Genomic DNA, 23489 nt, shown 5'->3' with positions numbered 1-23489 from the left:
AATCCTTAATTCGATCCATGTTTTTCAAAACGTTCTAATTCTTTACTATTCAACAAGGCATGTGCGCATGTTAAACCAATTAATCCATGCTTGTGGTGATCGTAAAATCCCCAAAGGGTTCCTCCGCGTATGTTGCTCCGAAAGATTTTGCAGCCCATTTTAACGTTGTCATGGTATTCTGTACACGTTTTCATATAAGGAGTAAAAACGCCTTCCAGCACATCTATAGCAATTTTGTCATATGTTTCATCAAATGGATCTTCGTCAATCGGAATGAAGCCTTTTGCATGAACGAAAAACACTATGCAAAGCCGCCTGTCTTTATAATGATTGTCGGTTTTAAATCCTCTTGACTTTTGGGTGCTTGCGGTTATAATGCTCAAGTACCTATGCCTTTTGAGAAGCTCCTCAGAATGGATATTAATGCATCGTTTAACCTTCAGCTGGTCTCTCATGGACATGTGTTCAACAGTTTTACTTTGGTATATCGACTTTGCTTCGGTTGAGTAGCATCCTAACACACGAAACTCAGTAGCAAACAAAATATCTTCTTCTAAAAGTGTCACATCAATTATTTTTTTCAGCGTTATCACAAAAACAATGTGGTTTCCCTTTTCAAGGGTAAACGATGGATAAATATCCGCCACTATGTCCGTACACTTAGTTAGCGTTTCTATCTGCTTTTTGGTTTGAACAATGACAGCTTCGCATATTTCTCTTACTATCTTCGATTTCCGCCCATATAAATCACACAACTCATCCAAAATATCAGCTGGTGGAAGACATTTCTGGATCAGACGTCTGATGTATTTTTCTCCGCGTAGCGAACTCTGGTTCCATTCGTAGATTACTTTGAACATCAGAAATAATGTAATATTATATACGTATTTCGTGAAGTATATGTACATGTATACTGCAAGCACATGTCGTTATTTGGCGAAACTTTATTTGCATTAACATTTGAAATAAAATGTTAATAAATGTTTCAAGAGGCTTGACACCGTATGGTCACCAAATCAGCAAATGCATTTTTTAACAAAATAATCCTAGAATTTTCAATACCGCAGGCCGACAATACATCATTTTAAATGATTGAAATTACATTTTGTCGCTGTCTCAACTGTGTTTACCCGTTTAAAAATAGCGCATAATGGTTTCACGGTTTATAGTGTGTATAGATACATATACCGTCGCTAGTTTTTCATTCGCTGTGATGTACGTGGTAGACAAATCCAGTAAATTTCGAATTGAGAAAATACGCAAAAACTGCGAAAGAAACATGTGTGGTAAGCGATGTGATACACCAGTAAGTTGAATTCAACAACAACGATATCAATTGTATGTAAATTTGCGACAATTTTTGTCTTTTTTTTTGCTAATCTATCATCTTGTGTCTAGTCCCTTTAAGGGGGTTATTAAATTAGAATTTAATAGCTTCATGTACCAAATGTGATATGTATTGAAAATGATTTAAACCGTATAAAATGGCTATATCTTTAAACACATGTACATCTAACTGCAAATATTCCTAAGATGGTATTTCAAATGCGTATATTCTGTTAACCCAAAGTACATTATAATGGTCAAAATAAACACCGGGTTTATCTTCTGCATATTTTGTTATGCAATGAATGTTTTTGTTTGATTTAGGAGTGTTGCAAGAAGTTCAAAATTCAGACACTTCTATGTTAACAGCGTGTCATCAATAAAACAACGTTAACACAAATGAGTCAAAATTGCACAATTCTACTAAACTCCATGTAAGACTTTACGTCAAACATATCCTTTCTTTAATGTTTCGATTTGATTTTTTTTTCAAATGGTGTTCATTTAAATGCAAATATATCCACCATTTAAAACCATTATAAAACAAAAGAATTGAGGTAGTGTGTTGTTGTAATTTCTAAAATAGGAGCTAAACCGGCTAATTTTGACAATACTGGCCCCTGTTTCCTTTTGTAATGTGCTCTATGTTGAACTGGACATACCTACTTTCAGAATTGTGCTATTCATGGACACAGACTAACCTCAATCTACACACATGGCACCATTGCCAAAAGACAAATATTTCAGACCCATTCTATGTAGGCCCACATAATGCGAATGTAGTTTTTACACCCTTTTCGGAAATTCAACAAAATGTCATCCTACTTTATCCTCGTATATATATATATACAGAGAGAGAGAGAGAGAGAGAGAGAGAGAGAGAGATTTTATTTTTACACTTCAACTTCAATTCCTTAAATGAACTGCCTTTTGGCAATTGCGGTTATCATCCGATGAACGCAACATCTTCGGATATATTTGGATCGCGAATCATCGCATAACAATATACATGGAAATTGTTTATCTTGTAAGTGTTTGTATTGTGTCAGCAGGCCCCGTAAACCACGTAAATCAACATTTTAGAAAAAGTTCATTTATGATGTGTTAAATGTATTGTAGTCATTAGTGTTTCAATTTTACGCTTAAAAGTGATTTTAAGTGGTTGATCTTTTCCCACGTTATTGTGACGTTATTTGATCAACTGTTTCCGGTTACGGTCAGGTCGTTCTATTAACAGAATGGGTGAGAAAAGATTACTGTTAGGTTTTCTTAAATGAAATGAATAACTTTTTAGAAATTCTTGAATGAAATAATGAACTATTGGTGTAAATATAAGTAATAAATTGCGGAATTGATGTCATTATCGGGGATATGAACGCCATTGGGCTGGTGAAAGTACGCGTGGAGTCCACATACTTTAACTTTAACCAACCCAATTCTTTCATACCCCGATTATAACTTCAATCCCGCAATTCATCCCTTAAATACATATAAACATCAAAGATTTGTCACATTTAAGTCGTCATATAAGACACAGTTTAATTCAACGATCTTATGAAATGTCTTAATAAGTAAGCCTTTGGCAGCTTACTTACATATTTCCTCGACGTGTTGAATACTAATGAGAATTATGACTATTAAAGTGTCAGATTCATGGCATCCTTTTTTCCGGCCAACAATAGCGAAAAACCACATATGTTTCCCCTGTACCACCACAACTCAGTGCTGAGTGCATGCCCATTTTGATGACGTCATAATGCGTTATTTCCATGTCGTCATTAATGAAGAAATCATAGAATACTGATTATTTATCTTATATTATTAGGTTCTTTTTTTCTTCTGTTTTTGATAAAACAATCATTGCTCAATTCAAATTATGAATCTTCATCAAAACAGATCGATATAGAACCGCGAATGAATTGCCAGAATGTTGTCAATAAAGGCAATATATTTTCCAAACAAAACGCTTACAATATGCCAAACGATATATGTTTTAACCAGTTGAGAGAGAGAGATATGTATAATTACACAAATAAATTACAAAACAGGAACGAAACGTGTTGTTTGATATAATTCACCCGGAAACAAAATGTAGCGTGTTATAAAAGGCCTGGGCAAGCACAGCAGCTAATTTTATAATCATGTTTTAATAACCCATTGTTCAATGCTTAACATACATTAAACGTGAGATACGTACTAACTCAGTAAAGATGAACCATGACAACAGAGTTCGTTTCAAACAAAATCGTGTAACTTACATTTTTTGTTTTGAAATACAACGAATAAGATTTTGTACAAAACTTGGTTATTTTAGATGAGCAAAATAAATTACTAAAACTCAAATTACTGAAAGTTAACTTCTCGCATTGTTATTTGTTTGCATTTAGCATCTGATAATCGTTTATCTGATGCATCTGATTTTAGTTTGGAAAACCGCTTTATTTGCAAACTTTTTGTTGAACGACCTTGGTTTGCTGAACGATCATTTTGTGTGAAAGGCGGACACTTCCGATTGTTTTACAACTCTTCAAATTTTGGTTTTCACTGTTCCTACCTTTTCTTTTTTTGTCCATTAAGGGCAACGGCAGTGGCTTTGGCGGCCCAGCCCCATACATTACGAACTGACTTCCGTCTAAAACGAGTACAAAAAAATTAACAAAAATAAACAAGGCAGTCTTATTGATTCCAGGATCTGACATAAGGGTAGATCGTAACCAAACGGTATCGTACTGATACTTATGTGAAAAACTACAGAAACAAGCTCAGTTAAGAAAACGCATTGGCATTGAGTTACTGTCCAACACGTGTATAAACTTTGATCACCATGTAGAGAAATGTAGTATATATATTATCTGGGACCAATCATAAACATACTCTCAGATATAATTTTATATTATAAACAGGTTCATCTTGGTATTCATGTTATACTTTTTAAAACTTACTTTTATTTTTGCGCAGGATGTGTGACACATCACGTGGTTGGTTTTCATAAATCAAGTTGATGAAACGATGTATGCAAATATCATTCATAAGTGTGTTGTTATTCAAATGTTCCTTTGTGTATGTGAATTTTTGTACCAAACCTAGTTTCCATACGATCCTAGATCTTGATTACATAATGATAAATACTTAAACTGTGTTTGAAATACATGTATATCCAAAACATTCTGCATCATTTGAAATAAAATACTTACGATCAAAACGGTCATATCTTTGAGCCTTTTTGCCTTTCGTTGTTGCTGAACTGCTAAAAAACAAATCTGCCTAGGTTAAACATTATATTTAAGGCTGAAAAAGAGAGACATTTTGAGCAGAATAGTTGTAGATTTCATTATTAATGCGTTTATGCTTCAAGTGGGTATTTATTTGCATTTTACATACCTGAAATAACTATTAAATCACCTTTTTGTATACCTTGTGGTCTTTTGTTTTTCTTTGTCCTCAGAGGGACCAGTTTCAGCAATCATCTTGGCAGGCTTCGTGACCGCATCGCATTCGTGGGACCCTGTGTACAAATTAAATATTATATCAAACGGATGTTTTAACTACATTGCTAAGTAGCAATAACACATGGGTTATTGCTTACAAAGTGCATGATAAAATCATGTTTGCTAGCTTATATACTAATTTATTTCAGCCCGATTGTAAGTGACCTATGATATAAATACATGTTGGGTTTCTTTTATGGGCAGTAACCAGTACCGAGTTGTCCTTATTGAGAGGCCAAGGTAATGTGTGCCCGAACTTCATGAGTGGATACTTTAAGCACTTGAGTATCAAAAATCACTAAAATCACTAACAATCTTATCGAAGTACTTGCCGCATGGGCCTTGCACGATTGCGAGTATCAATAAGCTTACACACCACCAAGACACTACCACCGGACAACGAAGCCATTCAGGCTCTTGAGATTGTCAGAAGGTTCTTAAAATTCTTCGCCGATACTGATCGTGATCTTCAGTACACTGTCAAGCCATATTATGATTAAACAGTACACGAGACAGACAAGATGAGCCAATAAACCATCCTTGATTTTGCGAAACATAATTCTGACCAATGCCATAATATGCACTGTCATGTTGTTTGTTTAGAAAATCTGCTAATTGGTAAAAATAAACTATGCTATTTTTTCACTATTTTTTGTTTTATCGTTTACATTTTCACGTTTATTATACGACAGCCTTTGAACATATGAGCGATTTCCACAACGCATAACTTAAACGGTGCCGTAGTAACAATCGATATTACGACTTTTGAAAATGAATTGTAACACATTTCATAACGAACTAAAATGGAAACCTTGGTCGTTCGAAACATCGGATCACTTGAGGTTTTAGCTCGGGCCCGTTGTCCTCGAGCGATCGTAGTTTTACTGCATATCCAACAAAGTCTGCATCAGTAAAATAAAATACTTACAATAGGAAGGGGTTTCTCGTTGAGTTGTTTTGCTTCGAGTAGTTACTGAACTGCTGGAAACAATCTGACTAAGTTAGACACTATATCTCAACCATCTATTGTTAACGAATGATAGGATGCATGCACATATATACATATAAATAAAGATTTCTCCAAAAAGCAAATTTGACGTAACGTCTCAAGGATGTTTTCAGTATCATGAGTTGATAAGATTTATGTACGTATATAAGGGTTTGTGATAGAAATATAATTGTTGTCGACAAAGACTGGTGTTTACTCAAAAATATCTTATTAGTATCTTATATAAGTGTGTCCTACACTAATATATATGTGTTTTTATTCCATGATTAAGGCCAAAACAATAACTTAGCCTGGTTCTTGTACATGCCTATAAAATAGTTTTTAGTGAAATAACATTAGTATTTATTATTAATGTGCTTTGACTTCATGCTTGCATTAGTTTTTCATACTAAGTTACTATTAAAACACTGTCAGTTTTTAAATATATATATACTGTTTGACTTGCCTTCTTCTTTTGTCGACTGGGGAAACAAACTCAAGCAACAGGGAACTCTTCTGGACCACTTCAGTTTTTTTGGTCCCTGAAATGAGTGAACGTTGACTAGCATGATATGTTTGGTGTCCTCTGAAACATGGATTACTTTAAAAACTTCTTTATCTATTAGGCCATGAAAATCGGATGTTTTTATATTACTTCGCTAAACACGAAAAGCAATGAAAACTAAATTGCATGGTGCATGGTGGAATGTCTTTTTATTTAATGCATATACTAATTTTGTTCGATTGTGAGCCGTAAATGGGCAGATATTAATCACTTTCGGGTCCATTTTCTTGGTGGAATGGTATTCAATATTGGTCTTAATTGAATCTAAGAACGATGTAGCTGATCGGATTACTGGTCATTAATAACTGACCAATAGTGTGAATGAAGTAAATGATGTATGACCATAAAGATGTTGTATATTGAATACCACCTGAGTACCAAGTGTCCTTAAAGAAGAAGCAAAATAAAGTGGGGCTCGAACATCTGGAGTGAGAGGCGGACAACAAAACACCCTTTTTTTACAACTTGACTCAGTTTTGTTGTCCATCTCGCGCCTTGACGTGGACTGCCCTTCGCGTACGGAAGGACCTTGTTAAAACACAATTAGACAAATTGAATAAAAATATAGAAAACACAAACAAGGAAGACGGAACGTAGCCGGGATTTGACGTAAGAGAGGGTGTACCCTTGGACTGTAGACCATAACTTTTAAATTTTGCAATTTCGATATTTTTCGAAATAATTGATTATGTTGGTATTTAAACAGTTCGCACTATTGCAGATGTATGTAAAGATTTAACTTGATATTTCAATTCCTTGCCAAACCCACCGCAAATCAAAAGTCCCACTCACATGGAGCGCGTGTGAAATTCATAAACATAAATTTATGTTATTAAATGATTATCCACGTTAATTTCCAAACCCGTGCTTTAAATAATTATGTATAGAAACCAAGCGGGGTCTCATTCAGAAAATTTATGAACTTTGATTCCCATAAAGGAATTTGGTATATATAACCTGAGACAAATAATAAACATACTCCAAGATATAAACAATTGATAAGTAAGTATTTATCTTAGTATCCATTTTTTACTTTTGAAAAGCGTATTTTTGTTTAATGCGCAGGTTGTGTGTAACGTCACTGAGAGTCGTAGCTTTTGTTAGAATATTGGTGTTTATCACGAATCAAGTTGTAGCCAGTTATATCCGAATATTATTCTTTTAACTATGTAGAAATTCGGTGAATGACTCTTTGAAAAATGGTAGTAATACTGATGCCCATAGGGCTTGAACTTTGATTAGAATTAAATTTGTTGAGATAAACATGTCGTTTGTCCAACACAATCGACACATGTAATATGAAATACTTACGACCAGAAAGGACTCCTCGATCAGCTGTTTTCTTTTCCATGATTGGAACACATCTAAAACACATCTGAATATGTTAACACTATTTTATACAATCAACGGTCACGTAAGAGAAAAAGTATGTAGTATATAAAAAAGGATTTCCCATAAAGCTAGCTTAACGAATTGTTTCAATAAGATGTATTTATCATGATAAGATTTATACGCGTTTAATGGGTTTCAATGTTGTACCATGATGGGTCACGTGATCAAAATGAGCCAGTTAACATTATTATAATTGTAAAATAAAACTTTAAAATATGTTGGATAAAAAAACCGTTAATGAACAAACAATTGTCTAAACTGATTAAAGAAAAAATAAACATCAATATACAAAAAAAACTATGACTTTAACGTACCGTTATTACAAACCATTGGACATATATAATGGGTATTTAATAACTTGTCCCAAAATTCGCAGGCTATGGGCTTTTTTATGGATTGGTTTACGAACCGTACGACCCGATCCATCAAAGCTCAGTTTTGGAGAATGTTTTGCATATTTAAAATAATCTGATTTTTAATAAATTGGTAAACTTGAAAACTCAATGTCAATTCATAACATAACCAAATTAAACTCATGGCCGTAACATTGTCTTATTACCTCCCTTTTCTTCAATTAATATAATTTAGCTTTCAATTTTGAAATATTTTATGACAAAAACAATGTAAGGATGATTATTTTGTTTTAAAAATATTTACACGTATTACTTCTAAGTTAAAATTTGAAAATTACTGTACATTAAGCAGTATGGCATTTTAAGCATTAAGAAAGTCACGTGATATTCAAATTTCGTAGTGACGTCGTGCGCGCTAAATAAGGACATAATTTTCGGTTTTATGGCATGAGTTTTATAACGATAAATTTACTTTTTTTATCAAACATTTCAACAATGTCTAAAATGTTAAGAGAAGTTATTAGGATATACATACATTTCGATAAGTTTACTCTACTTAATTATACCGGTACTGGGACTTTAAACATAAATAATATTTACGGATAAATTTATATAAACAAATAAATATTACTATTATTTCTATGCTAAAACAGTTAAACATCTTGAAGTTCTAATAAGATTTTGGAAATTTGTAATTTTATTCAAACTCATTGAAAATATTTCAAATTTACTTAAGATCTATGCTTCTGTAATACGGGCCCTGTGGTACTAACATTCCTCTTAATACAGTACAGTTTGTTTATTCAGACACCTGTATTCCTGTTAATCGTCGAGAATACAATCATGTGAACTTTATTTTAAATATCATAATTGCTCATTATGATAATCAATTCAATTTAACTTGTTATAACTACTTTCAATATATGCTCTTTGGCTGGTATTCATAAAACATCTTATAAGTCATTTCTCCACTAAAAGCATTTCTTAGGTTAAGTATTTCACTGGTCATATGATATAATAACTTAATAATGTCTGAAATACATTATTTTAATTAAATTTATGTAATGCACATTCGTTTATGTTAAAACACTTATCATATCCCTCATAAACTGGAAGAGTATAGAATGTCCCTTATTCACCCAAAGCTTGTATCACACTTAACTCGTAACTAAAAACATAAAACCTTAAGTTCAGCAGATAAACACTATTGCTTTAGACGTCATTGGGTCGAAGGTCAAGGTCGTTTTGACTGTAAGCTGAAAATACGCATTTTCCTATCACTAATTAAAACGCTTAGTCTTAGATACTTCGAACTTGGTTGAGGTCCTTTCAACATGAGCAGCACCCTAACTATATTGACGTCAGTTCAAGGTCGTGGTGACCTTGAGCTGAAAGTCCGAATCCGTTGAATAACTGAAGAATACTTGTATCCAGCTACCTGGAATGTTATACATGTTTGCTGGTGAACGGCATTCGCTTCCCTTTAGTCATGTTTCAAAAACATTCGCGGCGTCGTTGATGCTTTGCATCTTTATAAGTATTGTATGTCTTTATGATAGATGTATAATTGTCGTCGACTAAGACCGGTGTTTTCTCCGATAAAACTTGTAATGTTACTTATTTAAACATATGATTTTTTTAGTGTGTCCTACTTTGATATCAAAGAAATCTACCAAAGTCTAATAAGATTTACCAAATCAAAGGACTGAAGGTCCTGAGAGTTGCCAAGAGAAGTTTCTTGCAGATGCATTGCTAAATGAAGCTTATATGAGTAAACAAAAGTTTTGTAAATATTTGACGAAAGGTTCTAGATTTTTAGCAGACATGAGACATGTAATATTGTCATGGTTTGAAAGAACTATACACAGTTGTTCAGCACATGAAGATGATGTGACATATACAAGATCCAGGTCCCTACCTATAAGGTCAAGATCACACTTGGAGGGAGACAAACAGCTGTATACAATTGTCGGATGTAAAATCACTTGCAGTTACAAGTCTTGCATAAAACAGTTGAAATCAGTGTGACCTTGACGTTGATGAAGTGGTTATAGTGACAAAAAAAAAATTGTGGACTTTTCTTTTATTTTTATCAAGAAAATAGATACATTGCACATTAAGTATGATTTGGTAAAAAATCAGAGGTAACAAAATAGTGAATATTTAACCTGTTTACTGGCCTAAATGGCACACAGTAGCTCAGGGGCCGTATTCATAAAGCTCCTAAGGAAAATCTTAAACTTAAGTGAACATTTCCATTGCAGATTTCTCACTTTTTTACCCATAATACTTCAAAGAAACTTTTCATGCTTATGAAAAACATAGTTTTGCATATGAATGCAAAGTTTCATTGAAGTATTATGGGTAAAAAAGTGAGAAATCTGCAATGGAAATGTTCACTTAAGTTTAAGATTTTCCTTAGGAGCTTAATCAATATGGCTTGAGCCTGTACAAGACACTTAGTAACTAAAGTTTCATCTAGATCCAAACTGTTTGAAATTCAATCCATAGATTTTATTACCAAAGGTTGGGGAAGTGTTTTAAGTTGGAAGTAAATATAATAGTTTTCATGTGCACACTTGGCCTGGGAGTGAAGGGGTTATTTTTTCTAAGCCTTTGAAGATATGAGATGAAGAAACAAGAGGCACATCAGTGCCTGTGCTCCACTGGCCAAAAGGTTCAAGCAAAGACCACCTAACGAACATTTTCGTCAAGTTTCATAGAAATACAATCATCAATTTTTGAGGAGAAGTTATTTGAATTTTTTTTTTACTTTAATAGCTCTGGCTGCCATGTTGTGCAGTGGACCGAAATGATTTGGGCAATTTGAGTAAAGGAGCACCAAACAAACATTTCTGTCAAGTTTTATCGAAAAAAGGTCATCGGTTTCGACGACAAGTCGTATAAAGTTTTTTTTTATTTTTTAGCAGCCATGGTGTGCAGTGGACTGGAACCATTTAACAAATTTTGGTTAATGACCACCCAAGGAACATTTCTGTCAAGTTTCATCAAAATCTGATCATCGGTTAACATTTAATCTGAATAGATTATGAAGCAAATATCTAACCTGAACAAGAACTGACGAGATAGAATCGACTTGGTGTTTCACTTACACTTTTCGGCCATTTAAGTTACTAAAAATAGCTGTTTCATAAACTTTCAGAATGTCACTTAAACGAAAATTAATGTTCAGTCTATATATACTTTCCTATGTATAAATGTAAGGTTTTTTTAATTGATCTTTTTGTGAGAACTTTATGCTTATATGTTTACTCATAAATTATTATTGTTTAAAAATTATTTAAAGATGCTATACATGAAAAATTAAGACATTATTTTTTTTTCTATTAAAGGGAGGTAATTCAGTAGTAAAATGTAATCAAAGCTATTAAAGCATGGCATTTTTTTTCTAACCATGTTGATATTATTACAGTCTATTCAAGCAAGATGCCTTTTGTTTTTACATAGTACCCATAGGTTCTGAAAAACAAGAAGCACTATTCCCAACAGAAGGATGTCACTCCCTATCACTGCATGAGCATCATAATAAAGAAATGTTTACTCAAACTGCAAGCTGCTCAATTGAAATAGGTATTTACCTCAAGCATACAGTTTTATAATGTGGCAAAATAGTCGGACTACTAGATTGTCATTCGGACTAGTAAAATATGCCATTATGCTAGTCCAACTGGCTAGTAGGTTAAAATGTTTTTCGTGAAGACTGCGGACGAGAAGTCCTTAAAGGTTTTTCTATTTTTAACTCTCGCAGCCATGTTGTGAAGCGGACCGGAACCATTTGGGCAATTTTGGTTAAAGGGCATCCCGATGAACATTTATGTAAAGTTTTATCAAAATCTGATAATCGGTTTCTGAGAAGATGTAGTTTAACGTTTTTTTTTCTATTCTTAGCTCTGGTGCCCATGTTGTGCAGCAGACCAGAACTGTTTGGGCTGTTTTGGTTAAGGACTACCCAAGTAACATTTCTGTCAAGTTTCATTGCAATACGATCATCGGTTTCTGAGGAGAAGTCGTTTAAAGGTTTATTCTATTTTTACCTCTGGGGGCCATCTTGTGCAGTGGACCGAAACCATTGAAGCAAATTTGATAAAGGACCATCCAAGGAACATTTCTGTTAAGTTTCATCAAAATCTGATCATCGGTTTCTGAGAAGATGTTCTTTAAAGGTTTTTCTATTTTTTTTGCCCTGGCAGCCATGTTGTGCAGCGGACCGGAACCATTTGAGCAATTTTGGTTAAGGACCACCCAAGGAACAATTCTGTCAAGTTTCATCAAAATCTGCCTATCCGTTTCAGAGGAGATGTCGTTTAAAGATTTTGCTATTTTTAGCTGTGGCGGCCATATTGTGCAATGGACCAGAACTATTTGAGCAATTTTAATAAAGGACCACCCAAGGAACATTACTGTCAAGTTTCATCAAAATCTGCCTAACCGTTTCAGAGGAGATGTCGTTTAAAGATTTTGCTATTTTTAGCTATGGCGGCCATATTGTGCAATGGACCGGAACCATTTGAGCAATTTTGGTAAAGGACCACCAAAGGAACATTCCTGTGAAGTTTTGGCAAAATCCGCCTATCAGTTTCAGAGGAGATGTCGTTTAAAGTAAAAGTTTACGCACGCACGCACGCACTCACGACGGACAATCTGTGACGACATAAGCTCCATGGCCTCGGCCAGTGGAGCTAAAAAAACAATGACTAGATTGGCATAGAATCTGCTTGAAATACTGGTTAGAATGAGATTGTACATACAAGATGGTGTAAAAGTAATACAAGTACAAGGTTTATGTTGTACATTATCAGTTTTGTAAAATAGTATGTCTCGTGTTTCACATCAAACACTGTTTGTAAAACAATTTGCTGCCTGTATGCAATATGGCCTATTAACATCTTGATTAACCTTAAATTTGACCTTTGACTTTGAAGGATGATCTTGGCTTTGATATGTTGCCATTAATTATGTGTACTAACACTAACCCGCGACACTATTAACCCATTATCTGATAAGACACATTTTGATGCATCCGAGAAATGTTAAAAATGGAGCATGTTCTTCTTAAGGAGCAAATGCTCACTTTTTTAAAAAGGTTTTCAAAACTGTTAGAAATTCAATTTTTCTTTTGCAAAGCATTTCAAAAATGTATAACCAAGTGTAGAAAATAATGTCATCATCCAAATATAGCATATCGGGTAATGGGTAAATGATGTACTATGAAAGCAGTTGTATTCCTGTTATATTAATTTAAGGTTAGCAAAAAAATAATTGGCTTGAAAAATTATCTAAGTTGAATGAAACAAAGATAAACAGACAACGATATGTACAGTATAGTAAAAGTTTAGTCATAACATAGAAAGAAATCATAGGCAACATAATAAGCAAATGACATATCAATAGTTTGTAAGATATGTGAAATGACATACACTCAGTCAAAGTTCTAACCGATCACTTCTTAAACTGGATTTTTTTTAAAACTATATTTCTGTCCTGTCTGAAAAATTAGTAATTGTCTCAGCTGATGTAAACTTGGCAAAACTCCTAATCGGTCACTTAGTAAAGTAACTTTCCTGAAAAATGCATAAAGTGTCAACAATATACAGTTCAGTATTCTATTTTCCCCATCTCGTGGCAATATTCTTAGAAAATTTCAGCTAAATCGAAGCTTAAACGGCAGAGAAAACACAGTTCATATGTGATTACTCCTAATCCAAAAGTCACAAGGAAAAGAAATTACAATGCAAATTCCATAGGGAATCACATTTTTCATTGATTTTGTATTTTTAAAATCTTTTGACACAGTCTCTGTTTCACATAGAAGGTAATGTTAAAGTTGAACATTTTTTTTTAACTTATTAAGCCATTGGTGACTGTGTATCAGTCTCACATGTCATGTAATATCATTTTAAAGTGACAAAGGGTGGTATTTTTATTTTTCTTCCTTTATACGCTATGTTAGATTTTGTGACTTTTATTATTGATAGTGTTGTCATTTGAGACACTGTATCTTTTTGATGAAGCGTAGTACGTGAACCAAGTTTTCACAGCATGTGTACGAGATAATGGTCTTTTCATAAATCTAATTTGTAATTAAGCTTATTGTACAGGGAAGGGAATATTAGAAGATTACCTAGGTGACCGATTAGGAGTTTTGTTGAGTGTATTCAGCAAAACAACTCTTTAATACAACTACCTGTCTTAGATAGGTAGTGGTCAATTAGGGAAGGTGTCACCAAGAGCATGTAAAAAGAATGCAGACAGCTGTAGCTGGAATTTGGCAAAAGCAAATTCAATTTTTAAAGCCTGGTATAATAAAATGCGAGTATTCCTGTACTCCTTGTATTTAACTAAAGTATATTTAAAACTTAACTACTAGTAGACATGCATATATGGTACATGGACGCCTCCACTCAATTGGTGTGTGAAAATCAAGGTAGAATGTGAACGTCAAGGTCAGAATGATAGTGATACATGACACTTCACAATCCAAAAATGCAACCACAAGCCAAGTTTGGTGATCGTAGGCCATATAGTATAGGAGATATGCACTGACAAAGATTTAAAAGTAATTCTGCTGATGAATATTCAATCTTTCAAACACGAAAAAAAAACCTATATCGTCTGGTAAAAGTAATGACCAAAAACGTTATAGATGAAATCATTTTTAGTAAAAGAGGTAGATTTTTTCCTACAATATGTAACTGAACTAGAACTCTGACCAAGTGAGCTCTACCATTGTATGAAGTAAATATGAAATTCCATCCAGTAGTTTTCAAGTTATGCTCCAGACAAGTAAAAGTACCAAAGGACAATAGCTCCATAATTAGCAAATTAAGAGTTATGGTTCTTGTACACTGCACTTCATCTCATTGAGTTTTAACATTGTATGAAGTATTATGAAATTCCATCCAGTAGTTTCCAAGTTTTGCTCTGGACAAGAAAAAGTAACAAAGGGCAATAACTCTGTAATTAAGCAAATTACTGCACTTCCTATCATTGAACTTTACCATTGTATGATGTTTTATGAAATTCCATACAGTAGTTTTCAAGTTATGTTCCGGACAAGACAAAGTAACAAAGGTCAATAACTCCATAATTAGGTAAATTAGAGCTATGGTTCTTGTACACTGCATTTCTTCCCATTGAGCTTTACTATTGTATGAAGTTTTATCAAATTCCATTAACTCATTATCTCCTAGAGACACATTATTGCACAATTATTGTGGCTGATGTTTGAAGAAATTGTGAGAAATAGAGCATTTGCTCCTTAGGAGCAAATGCTCTATATCCCATAATGCCTTTAAAACCATTGAGATAAACCGATACTTCAAGCCTTCAAGATTATTTTTGGTTAGCTAAAAATATAAAAATGACATCGGAATCTAAATATAGCATAGGGGATAATGTGTTAAGAAATACTGAAGTTATGGAAGAAAAACAAAAAACGAATGGACGGACAGACAAACAGGGTGATTACTATAGGGCTCCCACATTGATGTGTGGGGGTCCCTAATTACACCAAAATGAATAAAGTGTGAGGATTTTAATGCCTCATGATTCCCACCCCAGATTGTAAATTAGTTTACGAACCGTTGCGTGCTTTACAATTGGCCAATTAAAAAGTACACAAGAGGTTGATTGGCACATTGCTGCTCTTGTTTCATACTGGTACCTTTAAAGTAAAATTGTGAAACGCGGCTGGTGGTTCACATAATGATTGACAGTTGTGGGCAGGAACTATGAGAAAAAAAATTCTCAAATTCAATTCAAATGACTTTTATAATAGGTAAAATACGCCACTTTCACATCAAATAATGCATCAATCTGTCACATCAATGACAGATAGGTAATGTCCTCTAACAGACAAAGATAGATTTTTGTGTGTTTTAAAGTGAATTTTCATCAAGAATATTACTCTAAATAATGAAGATCAAATGTAAAGGTCAACGTCAGAAGGACATGAAACTGATGAAAGTGGAACGCTGCATTCAATATATGCATCCTCACACTAAGTTTGGTAATCCTAGGTGATAACTAGATCCCCGTTCGATTTAGTGAAGATTCCATCCTGTTCTGTGACTAAGCTTGATTCCACACCACCCAGGTCAAGAGCTAGCAAGTTTGGTAATTCTTGGTGATGGAATGATATAACAGGCAACACTATGAATGCTCCAGTGTATGAAAAGTAAACATCTCTAAACTATAAACTATGAACATGATTTTTCACTCATTAAAGGTGACCACAGACTGTCATGCTCCAGTGTATGAAAAGTAAACATCTCTAAACTATAAACTTTGAACATGATTTTTCACTCATTAAAGGTGACCACAGACTGTCCTTTGGCTATGAAATTCAGTGTTTTTGGTAGTTTGGCTGTAATGTCTTCCAACTGACACTGAAAGGCTGCAACTAGCACTTCGTTTGATACATTGAAGATTCCATCCTGTTCTGTGAGTAACTGGGATTCCACATCACCCAGGTCAAGTCCTAGAATGGTGGCCGTCATCTCGGTGTTTGGCATGTCAGTAACCTATATAAATAAAGTAGGGAATAACTCCGTTATTAAGCATAAAGGGGTTATGGTTCTTGTACACTGCACTTCCTTTCATTGAGCTCTACCATTGTATGCAGTATATGAAATTCCATCCGGTAGTTTTCAAGTTATGCACTGGACAAGAAAAAGTAACAAAGGGAAATAACTCTGTCATTAAGCAAACATGGGTTATGGTATTTGTAAACTGTACTTCCTCTAATTGAGCTCTACCATTGTTTAAAACTTTATCAAATATAATCTAGTAGTTGTCATAGTATGCTCTGGACAAAGTTTACACTATTAAACTATGGAACAAGGGGAGATAACTCTTCAACAAATTGACCAAGCGTTATAACCCTTGCAAAGTGCACAACTTCACATTGCTATCTATCTAAGTTGCAAGTTTCAATCAAATTCCTTCAATTCCTTTAATTCTTTCAAGTAGTTTTTAAGTTAGAGTATGGGACAAATACACTATCGAAATAGTTTGCATGCGTAATTGCCAGGGGTAGTATAAACATTTCATAAATGAAACGCTTGATGTTGATGGGACATCTTTACCTTAACATGGCCGCTAAAAAAATGAGCGGCTTCCTGAGATGCAATATCATGTTAAATATGAAGTTTGTCAAATGGATGAAAAGTTAATGGCAATTTTACATCTTGAATGTGACCTTGACAAGTGGACCCTCAAAATGTGTGGGTCATTGAGATGCACCTTCATGCTAAAATTCAAGTCTGTGCATTGCAAATAGTTTAGGTAGATCAGAGGATTTGGAAAGGAACTTTTGCTCGAGTACATGTATGTTTGTATGTTCCAAGATATAGCATTTACCTCTATCTTTGTAAATTGTGTTGACGACAGGGATTCCTCATTGTTATATCTCTTGCTGTTGACAACAATATTGGTGATGGCAACAACATCCCCCAACACCACAGGCTCTGCTGCAATGTTGCGCCACAGGCTGACTTTCACCTTCCCAGTACGGTCCTCCACCGTAATGGTCCGCACATTCACCTCTTTGTCATTCACCATTACTGTAGTGGCAACGCTGTCCTGCAAGGAGAAATAACATCGACATCTTTGATGTGGCATAAAGAAGTTTTTGATTGCTTATTTTCAATCATCATCTTTTATGTATGCCAACATTTGTCTGCCTGTAAAGGGGCAATAAATTTGCACACAAAAAAATCGTTAGTTATTACCCTGTCAAATTGTAACCCTTGCGATGGTAAATAAAAGTGTGTAGTTGAAACACCAATGCGCCCAAAGGGTCTTGTCACAAATAAATTTGACATTTGACCTTGAAGGATGACCTTGACTGTGTTATGTTACAAATTAATATCTGCAACTTAATGAGATACACATGCATGTCAAGTATCAATTCTGTATCTGCAATAGTTCAAAAGTTGACCTTTGACATTGAAGGATGACCTTGACCTTCAAATGTTACCACTGAAAATTGGTGGCTCCATCAGGTACACCTACATGCCAAATATGAAGTCACTAGCTGTATTAGTAGAATATATGACAATTAAGCTTTGTGACATTGAACTTTGACCTGCAACACATAATCTTGGATGTGGTTAACATTTCTGTAAAATTTAAAAAATCATTTATTCATGACGGGAGATATGGATCAGACACGAACATGTGTACGGCTAGACAGACACATAGGGCGAATCCTGTTACACTCTATCCAATAAGCTCTATGTATGGGTGATGGTATACTTTGTATAACAATTACGCAATCAATTTTTAAGTGTTCACTTTTATATATATACACTTTGAGAAAACACTTAGAATACACTTTGTGCTCAATACAGTCCAAAGGACTTAAAATCAAAGAAGCTCGACCAATAAAAATGAAAAAGTTAAAATCAAACTATTGATCAAACACACACTTAACAATTAAAATCTCGTTTCCAATATTCAAACACGTGTGATGTAAACACTTGATGAAAAAAGTCACAAGTGCTTCTCAAATACTTGCTTTACAATATTTTAACAATGTATCCAATATTCCAAACACCTCAAACTATTGATTATCAAACTCTTGATGTAAACAAAATGTTAATTGATTTTTAACCAGTCTTTAATATGTCAATTCAATACATGTCTATGAGTGTGAACATCAATAAAATAATCCCAAATGTACGTGTTTGATAATGGTGGTGGGGGCGAATAGCGCAGTAAAATGATATTATCATTGATAACCTAAATTTAGCATGCGCACTCGAGTAACGTTAAGTAGAAATGCACGGAATACAACATACATATATAACCCGAGATAAACATAAGGCTTGGTTACGAAATTATTCCATGCATGCTAAAATGAACGGAGACGGATCGTTTTTCCGAAGTCGAATTCACGTAATTTGTGCAAAAATGGTTTGTTTAAAAATGCACAGAGAACATCAAACATAAATAACCTACGATAAAAAGAAAACTCAAGTGAATGACAATATATTCAAGTGCATGCAAACGGAACTGCTGATTGTCGATTCGTTGTTGTTGAACGAGGGCCGAGATTTTACAAAATGGCAGGCTCCGGTGTTGTTGAACGATGCCCAGAGTTTTTGAAAAATGACTGACTTCGGACGCTTTGTAAATTGTGCAGATATGTCACAAGACAAAAATAACAATGCACTGCTATGATTGTAAAATACTCAACACATACAATAAGAAATTGAAGGAAAAACAATTTGTTATAGTTGGCTACTTACCAGATATAGTTTGTGGTTTGTAGAAGAGTTAGCCCGGATTGAAGCTGGCGACGATTCCTCCGCGATATTTTAGTCGAACATTCAAAATGAATTGTATATAAATCACTTATGATAACAAACGTTTCTCGACGTTATTTTTTTTTAATTTCCATACGTTTATTTTAATGAAATAACAAAATAGCACGCCCGACACTTCACATTCATGGACTACTTTTAGCCGAAGTACCACAGAATTGGGCGGGTTTTGACAAGCTGGCGGGAAATTCAATGGACTACTTTTATTACCCGGTACTGCACAATTTGACAGAGGGGTGAGCGCAAGACTGTGCTAAGTGCATTCTTTATTGCTTTACACTTAACACAGTCTTGCGCTCACCCCTCTGACAATATGTAAAAGCATAAATTACTACGAGACAGGATAAATCATTTTTAATACCTTCATTTGACCAAAATGCAAATAATCGAGTTTCAGACTCGCACAATAAATGATTTATTAAGACACATCACACATAATAATTGAACTATGCATGTGGAAAACATGATAGATATGGAACTTCTTTCAGCGCGGCATTCTACCTGAATCAAGGGGTCCGCGAAAAATAGTGTAACTCTGAAATATGGTATCAAACATGACTCCAGAGAGTTTGCCTAAAGGCAACTCAAAAAGACATATCTTGTTCCTGTATCATGCATAATGAGGAAAAGGTAAGGTAGATTGGATGCTTTTTAGTGGAATTCATTATTTATGTGTCTTTCCCTCATGTATGCATTTGTGTTTTTACACTCCTGAAACTAAGTAACTATTAAAAAAGTTAAATGTACCGTTTTGATGTACATCTTAATGTATCGGCAGGTGGAGCATGCTTAGCACCAGACCTCGGTCTCTTTGTGACCGCATAAGATTCGTGGGTCCCTGAAATATTTGTAAATTTGCTAACATGATATCTGTAGTGTTCCCTGAAACACGGTTTATGCTAAAACCTGCTTAATTTGATTTTTCATTAAATTCTTATTTTATCATTATATCGTTAAATACAAAAAGCAATTCAACTTGGAAAATTCAACACATTCTGCATGCTGGGATTGCTTCTTTTTTCCTCTTCTTTTTTGAATTTGTATACTTATTTTTTTTCATCTAAAGTGTGACCTATCTATCAGCTGACATAAATCAACCTCCGGTCCGTTTCCTTGTAGAAACCAGTACTAAGCTGACCTTATTTATGGAGCCAAGAGAACGTCCCTGGTATGACTCGAGAGTCTGGAATGAGGGATGGTCACTAGTACATATAAACCACCCCTTTTAGGTAGGAATGTTTGACAAGTTGGTGCTGTAAACTAAGAATAATATTAATAAATTATTAACAATAATTTGGGTTTAAACTGTTCGGTCTACCCCTCCTTTTCTTAACAGTCTTACTTCCTGACTTGGTATGCCTTTTGCGTACGGATCTACCTTGATCTAAAAGAAATAAAATGATAAAGTTTAAAACAAACTTATTAGTCGGAGCGGAAAAACATGAACTATAAAAGTATACATTCCAGTCGGAGCCCCGAATATTGGTGTTTCTTTCATGATTTTCATGAATCAAATTGATGCAAACATGTATTCGAATATCACTTTTTTAACTGTGTTGTAAATTTAGGGATGCAAAAGAATGGCAAAACTGATATTCGAATATTCGGTAATTCTTTCGAACGAATATTCGAATATTCGATTACCAAAATACATCTTTTAGAAGTTGTAGTAAACTATTATTATTATTCGCTAAAGTAATAGCCGGGGAATTTTAACCCTACTTTGTCGTAGCGGACCCTGATTTTCCATAAATGAGCCTCTGAAATTCCCAATTTTTAGAAAGAAAAAAAGAAAAACATTATGAACAAACAAATAAAATCGAATGATTTCAATTTCACTTCATTTTTGTAAACAATGTAAAATTAGATGAATTGCTGGTCAAATGGCGTTATGCGCCAATGGAAGGTCATTCCGTATGACGAGCAGCCTCGTTCTAGGAATGGCCTCCGCTAAATATAAATATGGAAAAGCCATTGATTTGCGTAATTTTGCACAGAAGACAACACATTGGTGTGAAGGCCGATTCCTTAAATCCTTGATTAGCAAAAGCATTTCAATTTAGCGAAATTTTATATCACTTGTCTATTAGCCAAATATTGGAAAAATTACAATGGGCTTCCTATAGTACCCGATGTTTTGGCCCTAGATGTCACATGACTCGTGTTTAGTCTATTGTCATCACATTCACACCTTTGGCATTAGGGGACAATCGTTGTGAAAACAAGACAACTGAATTGTATACACAACAACAGAGTTGTGGGCAAAATTATTATTATTTTATTTATTCAACAACAAAAATCGAATACTCGAATACCTATTTTGACATTCGAATACCAAACGTTTGATTGAATATTCGAATATTCATTTGCATCCCCAGTTGAAATAGTTAAGTTTAATTTCATGTTGTTTTTTTGGTTGTTTTTAAAACGCATGCCTTTCTAGGCAGTTTTCGATTAAAACCAGTGAAATCAAATATTTACATGTACGGTTAAAAAGGTTACCTTGTTTCCTTGTTTTCCCCATGATCTGAATCCAATCTAAATATATTTAAAGACTTTATTCCAACAAGCAATGACCACGATTGAGAAGATGTCAAACAGGAAAATAAATACGGATTTTCCAAAAAGCTATATTAGTCGCAATGAGATAAGGGTATCATGTGCTGTTATGATGTGCGCTGATATTGGTTTATGATTTAAGTAATCATACAGTCGGCAAAGCGGTGTATAACACGTGTTTACCTATCTTGCTAGCCTTAACCCTCCTATACAGGATTTCGATTGATGACCTCGCGCTACTTTTCTTTTCATGATGGCGTACCTTGGTCGCTGTTCGTCCAGTATACACATAACCGTTTTCATTTCGTCCATTTTGCATGTGTATTCGACATTTCAACAGCTTTGGCCATCCTTTGTGCTGAAGGTATGTAGGAATGTTCTTGTATCATATCCTTAACATGTAAACATAGTTAAACAATAAACAAATCATAACCGCAAATGCAGTACATACCATTTTAAATGGCGGTTTCAGGACTCGAATGGATAACGAGATAGCCAAATCGCCCACGGTACACAACGATCCATATTGTAGAAGAGAAACTGACATTGATGTATATGATGTGTTTCAGCAGTTCAAGTGAATTTTGTTTAAAAACAATTGTTAAACGTAGTATAAGGAGATTGAAGATAGGGTAAGCTCCCGGCTGCTTAAACTCCGACAGTGCTTAAATAAGAAGGATGCTTGAGATTTTTCTTCAAATAAGGAAGTTTTATATAGATTATTTAACTTCAAAAGCTGGGCGAATGCAAAATCAAGTGTAAACAAACAAAGTATGAAACACTTGAAAACTCTACATGAATAGTGTGTGCGTTGAAACAATTAATTCATGAAGGAAATTTTGCTTCGTTTTATATATTTTCATTATAATACTTAAATCAGTTGATGTGTTATTTGCCTAATTTGCTTTGTTTTTCTACAGTTAAGAAGTAATGATAATTTAGCTTGAATTATTTAAATCGTCATCGATAAAGCAAAATTCCAAGATGCATGTTTATTATTGCAGCGCTCAATCACAAGAGAAAATATTGTTGGTAGGAATAAAATTAAGCTTTTATCACCTGCCAGACATTGTGTATTTCATTTAGCCATTAACAGTCGTGTTAGTTTTTATATGTCTACTTAAGTTATGTATTTTAGATATAATTTGAAAGCGTATTGCGTACTGATTACTAATAGTTTAAATAAATTACTAAAAAATACATTACAGATAAGGTAATTGTATTTTGTATTTGTTTTATGACAATGGCAACTTTTCCACGTAAATGGTTGTACTGCGTCTTAATTATCTTTATAATAATAATCAACTATTGAAAGAGTACTTACGGTTCTTTTCGTACTGTTGCTATTTTGATTGCCTCCTATATCACAATGTTCTACTATTTTTAACATTTCGTCGGAAATAAATTAAAGCTTCATTAAGAGATTAAATAATGTAATTGAGAAAGTGCACTACAAATGTTAAAATGACA

General features: G+C 34.1%; 2 protein-coding genes across 3 annotated transcripts; both read right to left on the bottom strand.

Annotated features, from left to right (window-relative positions):
- Window positions 1-5: 5 nt before the first annotated feature.
- Window positions 6-22106, bottom strand: LOC128219304 (uncharacterized). The gene is made up of 10 exons (XM_052927115.1): window positions 21963-22106; window positions 20803-20844; window positions 20208-20298; window positions 7679-7731; window positions 6269-6344; window positions 5743-5795; window positions 4741-4831; window positions 4521-4573; window positions 3881-3958; window positions 6-850 (listed from the first exon to the last, which is right to left on the bottom strand). Exons 1-10 carry the CDS (start codon window positions 21982-21984, stop codon window positions 6-8), a joined length of 1404 nt encoding a protein of 467 aa, XP_052783075.1. The 5' UTR covers window positions 21985-22106.
- On the bottom strand, window positions 15891-19690 carry LOC128220074 (uncharacterized). Of its 2 annotated transcripts, XM_052928327.1 has the most exons (3): window positions 19386-19690; window positions 17494-17715; window positions 15891-16655 (listed from the first exon to the last, which is right to left on the bottom strand). In XM_052928327.1, the coding sequence occupies exons 2-3, from the start codon at window positions 17692-17694 to the stop codon at window positions 16434-16436; spliced, it is 423 nt and encodes a 140-aa protein (XP_052784287.1). In that variant the 5' UTR covers window positions 17695-17715; window positions 19386-19690; the 3' UTR covers window positions 15891-16433. The 2 variants fall into 2 exon arrangements, with proteins under 2 accessions (XP_052784287.1, XP_052784286.1); XM_052928326.1 differs by lacking the exon at window positions 19386-19690 and having other exon boundaries at window positions 17494-17802.
- Window positions 22107-23489: the final 1383 nt, after the last annotated feature.

The sequence above is a fragment of the Mya arenaria genome, chromosome 15, assembly GCF_026914265.1.
Source record: "Mya arenaria isolate MELC-2E11 chromosome 15, ASM2691426v1".
NCBI classification, from domain to species: domain Eukaryota; kingdom Metazoa; phylum Mollusca; class Bivalvia; order Myida; family Myidae; genus Mya; species Mya arenaria.
This window is presented reverse-complemented; position numbering and strand designations above follow the sequence as displayed.

Coding starts and splice junctions, on each gene's coding strand:
- LOC128220074 (XM_052928326.1), bottom strand. CDS start 17,754: ATGCCACATCAAAGATGTCGATGTTATTTCTCCTTGCAGGACAGCGTT. Junction 16,656..17,493: donor CACAATTTACAAAGATAGAG/GTAAATGCTATA, acceptor TTATTTATATAG/GTTACTGACATGCCAAACAC.
- LOC128219304 (XM_052927115.1), bottom strand. CDS start 21,984: ATGGGGAAAACAAGGAAACAAG. Junction 3,959..4,520: donor AAGATATGACCGTTTTGATC/GTAAGTATTTTA, acceptor TACTCGTTTTAG/ACGGAAGTCAGTTCGTAATG. Junction 851..3,880: donor AATGGACAAAAAAAGAAAAG/GTAGGAACAGTG, acceptor TGATGTTCAAAG/TAATCTACGAATGGAACCAG.